The 9,903-nt window shown below is 41.3% G+C and overlaps 1 protein-coding gene across 1 annotated transcript in view; it reads right to left on the reverse strand.

Moving 5' to 3' along the window:
• Positions 1 to 9,683, reverse strand: part of FKBP3 (FK506 binding protein 3, 25kDa) — an 18,729-nt gene extending 9,046 nt beyond the window's left edge. Inside the window, exons 1-3 of the mRNA XM_011996238.1 lie at positions 9,207 to 9,683; positions 5,610 to 5,711; positions 4,711 to 4,818 (exon numbers count right to left, since the gene is read on the reverse strand). Coding sequence (XP_011851628.1) covers positions 4,711 to 4,818; positions 5,610 to 5,711; positions 9,207 to 9,389 — 393 coding nt within the window. The 5' untranslated portion in view covers positions 9,390 to 9,683. The remainder of the gene's footprint in view (positions 1 to 4,710; positions 4,819 to 5,609; positions 5,712 to 9,206) is intronic.
• Positions 9,684 to 9,903: the final 220 nt, after the last annotated feature.

A 9,903-nucleotide genomic window follows, 5' to 3' on the forward strand; every position in this document is an offset into this window, starting at 1 on the left:
TTTTTGTATTTTTAGTACAGATGGGGCTTCACCATGCTGGCCAGGCTGGTCTCGAACTCCTGACCTCAGGTGATCTGCCTGCCTCAGCCTTCCAAAGTGTTGGGATTACAGGCGTGAGCCACAGTGCCCAGCCAGATTTGTGTTTTAATCACTGTGACTGAAATATAAAGAACCACTTGGGAAGCAAAAGTAGAAGTGGAGAGACTTGTTAGGAAAAAAACTATTACAGTAGTTTAGGTTTAGACCAGGGTGCTAACAGTGAGGATGACAAAACATGAATGGCTTTGGGATATATTTTGGAGGCAGAATCACCAGAAGTTGGTAATGACTACATATGAAGTTGTTATCAAAGATGAAGTTATCAGATTTTTCGTTTGAGTACTTTTATACTAACTTCTAATTGCTAAGTGTGAGTTTCTTCGCAACTTATATTTTCTCTCCTGTACAATGCTCATTCATACCTTGAAAATTTTCCTCAACGCTATTTAATATATAATAGACAATAAATACATTGACAGTGACTGATTTAAAGTTCCGTAAGAGCTATTAAACAACAGTCTTTATATTAAAATAAAGGTAGAAATAAATAATACAGATACAATGTGCTTTGGAATGTATGCGGTTATGCATATATACAGCAAAGTCTCACATGGTAAAAATCCAGAGGAAGCAATGAGCCCAGGAGCTGGGTCTTAAAGGGAGCACAGAACTGACAAATAGGGAAGTAAAAGAACACTGTAAGGAAGAAATAAAATATGGAGGTAGGAAAGGGCATGATTTAGTAGACAATGAGCAGACATTTGTGGTCAAAGAAAAAAAAATTTTTTTTTCTGAGACAAGGTCTTACTCTGCTGCCTAGGCTGTAATGCAGTGGTACAATCTTGTCTCACTGCAATCTCTGGCTCCCAAGCTCAAAGGATCCTCCCTGCTCAGCCTCCTGCGTAGTTGGGACTACAGGCACACGCCACCATGCCTGGCTACTTTTTTTGGTAGAGACAGATTTCGCCATGTTGCCCAGGCTGGTCTTGAGCTCCTGGGCTCAAGTGATCCACCTTCCTCAGCCTCCCAAAGTGCTGGGATAATAGACGTGAGCCGCTGCACCTGGCCAAGAATATGTCCATACAGGCTGGGCGCGGTGGCTCACACCTGTAATCCCAGCACTTTGGGAGGCCGAGGTGGGTGGATCACGAGGTCAGGAGTTCGAGAATAGCCTGACCAACATGGTGAAACCCTGTCTCTACGACAAATACAAAAATTAACCAGGCGTGGTGGCGTGCGCCTGTAATCCCAGCTACTCAGGAGGCTAAGGCAGGAGAATTGCTTGAACCTGGGAGGTGGAGGTTGCAGTGAGCCGAGATCACACCACTGCATTCCAGCCTAGGCGACAGACAGACTGTCTCAAAAAAAAAAAAGAATACGTCTATAGAAACATGGAATATGGAGCTTAGCAGCGGCCACATTTTGGAAGGCTTTGAATGCCAAGAATAAGAAATTTGGATATATATTGAAGACCAGTGGTGACCAATAACAATGGGAGTCACAAATGTAATTTTAAGTTGCTAGTAGTTGCACTTAAAAATGTAAAAAGAAAGATGAAGTATGTCTATGCCAGGCAGTGGTATGCCTGTAGTCCCAGTTATTCTGAGTATTCTGAGGCAGGAGGATTGCTGGAGCCCAAGAGTTCGAGTCCAGCCTGGGCAACACAGCATGACTCTGTCTTTTTTTTTTTTTGAGACTGAGTCTCGCTCTGTTGCCCAGGCTGGGGTGCCGTGGCATGATCTCAGCTCACTGCAACCTCCGCCTCCTGGGTTCAAGTTATTCTCCTGCCTCAGTCTCCTAAGTAGCTGGAATTACAGGTGCACGCCATCATGCCCAGCTAATTTTTGTATTTTTAGTAGAGATAGGGTTTCACCATGTTGGTCTCAAACTCCTGACCTCAAGTGATCTGCCCCCCTCAGCCTCCCAAAGTGCTGGCATTACAGGCACGAGCCACTGTACCTGACTGACCCTGTCTTTTTTTTTTTTTTTTTTTGAGACAGAGTTTCACTCTTGTTGCCCAGGCTGGAGTACAATGGCACGATCTCGGCTCACCACAACCTCCGCCTCCCGGGTTCAGGCAATTCTCCCACCTCAGCTTCCCGAGTAGCTGGGATTACAGGTGCATGCCACCACACCTGGCTAATTTTTTGTATTTTTAGTAGAGACAGGGTTTAACCATGTTGTCCAGGCTGGTCTCGAACTCCCAACCTCAGGTGATCTGCCCGCCTCGACCTCCCAAAGTGCTGGGATTACAGGCGCGAGCCACCACGCCCGGCCTCCCAACCGACCCTGTCTTAGAAAAATAAAATACAAATTTTTAAAATGAAAAACTGTCTTATTTAAACTAAAACATCCCAAATACCATCATTTCAATAAGTAATCAATATAAAAAATACTGAGATATTTTACAATCTTTTTTTAAAAAAAGAAACGTCTAAATCACACCTTTGAAACTGAGTACATATTTTACTCTTAAATCACATCTCAGTTCAAAGTAGCTAAAGCACTCTGTAGCCACATGTGGTTAGTAACTATCATACTGAACCGGACAATTCTAGACAGCACTCAATTACTGAATATATTCTTCAGCAGGGTGTGGTTTGGAAAAGTATTGTTTTAGAAATATTATTAGAATACCCATTTTGCTGCTGACTGGATAAAGAAAGAGAAGGGAGGCAAGAAATGAACAATGTTTTTAACATTCCAGGTATGAGGCCTTGCTTTGAATGCTTGAAAATGGAAAAGGAATGAACATTTAAAATAAAAGGAAGATGTTTGAGAGCATTACTCTTGAAGGAGACATGAGAAAGAAAAAGGAACGAGAAATTCAGAGAAATTTTAAGCTCAGAAGAAGGGAATGGCAATGGCTAGACATTCACATTTTGACAATATAGAACACAGGAGCATATAATGAGAAGGGAGGCCAGGCACAGTGGCTCACACCTGTAATCTCAACACTTTGGAAGGCCGAGGTGGGCGGATAACCTGAGGTCAGGAGTTCAAGACCAGCCCAGCCAACATGGAGAAACCCCATCTCTATTAAAAATACAAAACTCAGTTGGGTGTGGTGGTGCCTGCCTGGAGTCCCAGCTACTGGGGAGGATGAGGCAGCAGAATCACTTGAACCCAGGAGGTGGAGGTTGCTGTGAACCAAGATGGCACCTCTGCACTCCAGCCTGTGCGACAGAGTGAGACTTTGTCTTAAAGACAAAAAACAAAAACAAAAACAGAGAAAGGAGTAAGAAGAGACTGAGAATTTGTGAGAAAATGTCAAATACATTATGTGAGCAATGAGCAATGTGATGGAGAATTGGGCAAAGGATAGTATAAATGTTGAGTAGCAATGAAACTAGAAAACATGCTTGGCTAATATTAAGCATGAATTTATACCAGGCTCAAAAGGTGTTATGATTATGTGTGTATAATGCCTGCTCTCCAGTCCCAAAGCATGAAGACAGAGAGTAAACAATGAGGGTTAGCAAGGAAATGGACAAGAGGCTTTTGAATCTAGGATGCTAGGAAAACAGTCACAGTATGTAATTGGGCTCAGGCTGGCCAGTTAAATGAAGAGATTTTAAATAAAATGATATAGTTTAGGACCCTCATAAGCTCTCTCTAGATTGTCTCTAGCTCTTATGAACTTACCTTTTAATTTATTTATAACTTCTTAACTCCTTAATGAAATACTATATGTCTCCTAAAACTATCCTTATTCAAATTTCCTGGACAGTAAACTATGTTGCCAGTTGCTTCTGAAATCCTTCAATAATAATTGCTCCATTTACCTTAGAAGCTACTCAATAGATATAACATTTATCAAATGTTAATTGTGATAAACTTTAAAATTGCTTTATGTGCACATATACCTATAAACATTAATTTCTGCTTTTTAGCCAATAGGAAAAGATCATGCAAAATTAACTAGCTTTAATCAAATAAACATCTATAATTGTATAACTGAATTTATACTTTCCACAAATACCCAAAAGCCACACTGTCATCAATAGCCTCACCTCTTTACAAGAACTAAATATAGATTATTATCACTGATACTAAGACTGCTGGCAATGAGTGAGCTTATATAGTAAGGTATTATCAGAAATTACAAGATTATAACCAATTCAGCTCTGCTAAGTCAGTTCTTAGTAGCTGATCTTAGCTCTACTAAGGCTGTCAATTTGCAGGAATGAATTAATCTGGTTCTTCAAATCTTTGTACCAAAATATAAAACCTGAGTTGGGAAAACTGAGACAGATGAACCCACATCCTACAGCCAAGCCTGGATTATTTCTATTGCCAGGGACACCATGTACATTAGAAAAAGCTAAAAATAATCAAAGAAAATGTATGTCATTTAGTCCAAGTTGGCCATAGAATCAAGGCCTTAAAATAGCTTTGAAAGCTCAGAAGGTCTGGACAGATGTGGAGGCAATATTAAATACAATATCAGAAGTGTTTCAAAGGATAGGCTAATAACTGTAAAGTACTAGTTCTTAGGATTATTTCTGTCTCAGTACACCTAAGGGAAACGGCACACTCCACTAAGTGTTTGGCTCACTGAAAGTGGTCATACTCAACCACCTTTCACTACGAGAAACTAGTGCAAATAATAAAGAAATAATACAATTTCTAGAATCCACATGATAAAATAAAAAAATACTATATACAGACCTCATCCAGGGTCTCTTCAGACTTGGTTTCTTTGGGTTTATCTTCATTAAGCTTCACATTTTTTACTTGCTCAGACACTTTACTTATACTTTCAGTACCCTTAAAACGCTGTAAGGAAAATGTTCTAACATCATACTCAGGACAGGCTAAAACCAAGGAGCAACATCAAGATTTTCAGCCTCTCAATTAAATGAACATCTGCATAATAAATACAGGTTGTATAACACAATTGTGAATAAATGGTCTAAGGAAACAAAGAGCAAAGAAATAATTTTGTTCATAATTTATTTTTAAACAATAAATTATTACCCTCAAACCAGCTTACAATATAAATTCTGAAATGAGAACCATGACCTTAGAAAGGCCAACGCATACCCAGAGATATAAACACTATTCAAATAACTCCTAAAGATTTTTTTCCTGTGGAAGATATTCATTTCATAGTAAACAAATATGGGAGAATGTCTTAAAATTTATTTTTGTAAAGGCTCAGCCTAAATCTAAACCAGACTTTAAATTCATGAGTGAAATGGAAACTTATTTTCTGTATAACATTTAATATATATAATAAAATGACAAAATACATTTAATATACACTATATGCTAAAGTAATATGGTAATACTACTGATCTAATGAATTTATAACTTCAGTGGCCTTAAGAATTTGTTGTCTCAATTTAAGCCACAAAATCTAGACCCTTTGAAAATACTGAAACATTCTGCCATACTGCAGATTAGCCTTGCTAGATTTGACAGCCTGACCACTTACGATAATAGTTCAGAAAAATTACAGGTGGAAAAGCTCTAACACATTCAGCAAATAAATGCATTTTAAACATCTTTTTTGGAAATAAAATTTCAAAAGTGATGTTCTGTGAACAGAATCTAACAATACTCACCTTAGTTTCAAAAAGATGGTTATAGGCTGTAACCAAGTGGTCCTTGTTAGCTGTCTCGGCCACACGTTTAATGTTTCCTAATAATTTATGTTCTGCAAGAAACTATAAGGAAAAAAGCTGGGTAATCAAGATAACTTCTCCGGAGTAAGAAGTGTCTAACATTAGAAAACGACCCTTTTATGTTAGCAGTTGTGTTTTCAATACTACTAGTATTGAAGAAGAAATAAACCCTATAGTTTATACTCTACTTCATTATAAAAAAATGTAAGATAGATTTTTTAAAAATTGGGTATTTATAAGAATTCGTCACAAGACTGGAACTGCAGTGTTATGTACTGAACACAGTGGTTCATCCTAACCTTTTTCCTGTCAACACTCACGAAAAATAACATTTATACAGCAAGTATACTGTGGTGACTTGAGTCAGTTGCTCACTGCAGGAGGATACTTGGATGCAGTCCTTGAGAGTCTCCAGCCAGGTTGGGCATAGCTATCCTGAGGCATCTGTAACCCATTCCTAGCAGACTAGGAAGAGTCACTGTTACACACGCATGTAACATAGGTATGTTGAGATTGCTATGCTTAACGTTATATATATAATTGCTAAGTGTATTGGCTGTGGAGTCATATTATCTAGGTTAAAATCCTAGCTGACTGGGCTGGGCACGGTGGCTCATACCTGTAATCCCAGCATTTTGGGAGGCTGAAGCAGGCAGATCACCTGAGGTCAGGAGTTTTGAGACCAGCCTGGCCAACGGGACAAAACCCCATCTCTACTAAAAATACAAAAATTAGCCGGTCATGGTGGCACATGCCTGTAGTCCCAGCTCAGGAGGCTGAAGCAGGAGAATTGCTTGAACCTGGGAGGTGAAGGCTGCAGTGAGCCGAGATTGCACCACGGCACTCCAGCTTAGGTGACAGAGCAAGACTCTGTCTCAAAAAAAAAAAAGAAAAAAAGAAATCCTAGCTGTCTTGACACTAGACAAGGGACTAAGCTTGTCTGAAGACTCAGCCTCCATATCTGTAGTGGAAGATTAATAACAGCGTCTATGCCAAAGAGTTGATATAAGGATAAAGTGCAAAAATCCATTTAATGCATTTAGCATAGAGCCTGTCACACAGTAAGAACTTAATAAATATTGGAATTATGATTAATACTGTATTTAATAACTCAAGGTAACAGCAGAATTCCTTTTCTCTCAAATATAAGACTGCTAAGATGGCAGAGGGACACTAAAACACTACTGCTGAAATAGCAAGTCACAATATATCTTTATCTCAAAATCACGTAATTGTGAGGATTTCCATAACTTCTTTGTTTCCTTATTTTATTCTGCTTCTTTTTCTGCCTTGTGGTCCTTGCCTAATTCCTAATTTTGTTACCTTCTCAAAGTTGTCCTTTGGCATCTTCTAAGCTTTTGAGAAAACAGTTAACATTATTAGCAGTCAACAGCTAACACTATCACTATTGTTTTTTTTTTTCTTTTGGTTTTTCTTTCAAAGATATGTTCTAAATAACAGCTGATGGGGAAAGGAGACAAAGTTGATTAAACGGAAGTAATCAGTTACCTTTAGCACGCTGGTGGTTTCTTGTTAAAAGATTCCAGAAAATACCCAAAGCATAAAAGCATAAACATCTCTTTGATATCTTATGATTAATAAAATAATTATTGTCAAGTATAGGTCTAAGTGTTAATGATCACTGGAGATTATTATTATTATTTTTTGAGACAGAGTGTAGCTCTGTCGCCCAGGCTAGAGTGCAGTGGTCCAATCTCGGCTCACTGCAACCTCCACCTCTTGGGGTGAAACGATTCTCCTGCCTCAGCCTCCCGAATAGCTGGGATTAGAGGTGCCCGCCACCAGGCCCAGCTAATTTTTTTTGTATTTTTAGTGGAAATTAGGTTTCACCACGTTGGCCAGGCTGGTCTTGAATGCCTGGCCTCATATGATTTGCCCGCTTTGGCCTCCGAAAGTGCTAGGATTACAGGAACCAGCCACCATGCCCGGCCGAGACTATGCATTTAAAAGATTAATATCATTTTGATAATCCAAGTCTGTTAAAATTGTTCCATGTGGCCCAGTTTTACATACGACCTCACATGGCATGATTTGTTTCATAAGAATATGATGGATGAAGTACATGACTGAGGTTATTATTAAATGTTAATATGTCTATTCTGAAATACGAATTGGCTTAAGAGAAAATAGTTCCATTAAAATGGGGTAAGATTCCCGACGCCTGTTCTTTCTTTTTCACCCTTGTACCTCCAAACATTGAGAATAGTTCTTGTTACAGATGTTGTATTAACATCTGCTAAACTAATCTAAGATGCAGATGCCAGGATAATGATTCAGGAAGAAGGAACTGAAGTTGGAGAGTTCTTGTATCTCCCCGTCATGACGGCCGCCCAAAATGAAAATAAAATATAAGCTTCTCAAAATAACCCAGAAACAGTGGCTCAGGCCTGTAATCTCAGCACTTTGGGAGGCCGGGGCGGGCGGGTCACGAGGTCAGGAGATCGAGACCTTCCTGACTAACACGGTGAAACCCCGTCTCTATTAAAAATACAAAAAATTAACCTGGCGTGGTGACACGCGCCTGTAGTGCCAGCTCCTCGGGAGGCAGAGGCAGGAGAATGGTTTGAATCCGGGAGGCGGAGGTTGCAGTGAGCCGAGATCGGGACACTGTACTCCAGCCGAGGCGACAGAGACTCCGTCTCAAACAAACAAAAAACCCAGAAACAAATTTTCTAAATGAAAAGTTTAGAATTTTTAAAACTGTATAGAAAACACAAGCAGGCTGCCGCTTGTAAGAGAATGCTGCGTGCACAACTACTCCAGCAATTTAAGAGATGCCCGAATGATCTTAATTTCCAAAGGAAAAACAAGCGTGACAAAAATAACTTGACTATAGACGGATGGTTAAGATGGAGACTATGCTGACAAATGGAGAGCGTACAGTATAAAGAATTCCAAATAAATTTTTTAGTCTGTTTATAACAATGACAGACCACCGCACAAGAGAAATGTGAATGTAGCTCCCTTAAAGTATAAAGGCGAAAAGGTCATTTAAAGGGTCGATATGTTAAAACAAAACTTTAGCCACAACCTACGGATTTTTAAAAAATCACACGCATTAATGTTCTGTATCTAGTAAATTGTTAAGAAAAGCAAGTTGGATACACCGTTCCCACAGAAATCTTCACGTCCCTTCCCATTTCCCTAGTAGCCGGCGCCCCACTCCCAGGAGTCTCATCCACACCACTATTCCTCGGCCTCCCCGCCCTTGCCCCCAGTATCTTCGGGTTCCTATTTTTCTGGCCTCCACCCCCACTCAAGGATCCCAATGAGGTTCTAACTACAATTGCAGCCTGTGTGCTCCAAGAGATAAAGCTGCTCCCCTGCCCCAGCAGGGCACGCCCGAGGGGCGGGAGCGAGGCCCAAAGCACACCCTGGGCCGCTCCGGCCTTCCCGGCCACCGGCCGCGGGAAGACGAGGGCGGGGGCACAGAGGAATACGGCATGTATGGGCATCTCCAGGGGGGTGAGGCGTCCCTCAGCCGCACCAGCCCGGCCGCCCCTACGCCTCCGGTACCGAATCTGAACCGTGTTCCTGCAGAAACTTGATAATACCCTTCTTGGGCAGCTGCTCACTGCGCAGCTGCTCCACGGTCCACGCCCGCTGTGGAACAGCCGCCGCCATCTTCCCCCGCTGCCTCCGCTTTACTGAGCCAGCCCGCCGCAGTTCGGCATCGCCCCGCCCCCTAGGGCGGGGCATGACCACTCACGGAGGTCGAGGGGCGGGCCACTGCGCTAGCAGTCGGGATTGGGGCTTGTTTTTGAGTGACGTCAAGGATGTGCTATGAGGGTTTCTTTGTTCAGTCCAGGTTAAAAAACCTCCCGCGGTCGTCTCTGCAGTAGGCTGACTTGAAGACCGCTAGCGATCTTCGATTCTGAGTTAGACCCCTTGTGAAGAGACCTCTGAGGGTAGCGACATTTATCAACCATTACCCACATGTATTACCTACGGCAGCTATGCCTTTAAAGTTCAGTCTATAACCTGTTAAAATAAAACAGCATTCAGGCTCCTTACTTCGTTTTATCTAGTTCTAGCCTAAAAATTCACACCTAAACTGCTTCAGTCCTTGTCGATCCGAAAATCCATATCCTATCATCTCCCTTTTAAAGATCACACAACTTGGCTGGGCGCGGTGGCTCAAGCCTGTAATCCCAGCACTTTGGGAGGCCGAGACGGGCGGATCACGAGGTCAGGAGATCGAGACCATCCTGGC

This window comes from Mandrillus leucophaeus, unplaced genomic scaffold (assembly GCF_000951045.1).
Source record: "Mandrillus leucophaeus isolate KB7577 unplaced genomic scaffold, Mleu.le_1.0 Scaffold505, whole genome shotgun sequence".
NCBI classification, from domain to species: Eukaryota; Metazoa; Chordata; class Mammalia; order Primates; family Cercopithecidae; genus Mandrillus; species Mandrillus leucophaeus.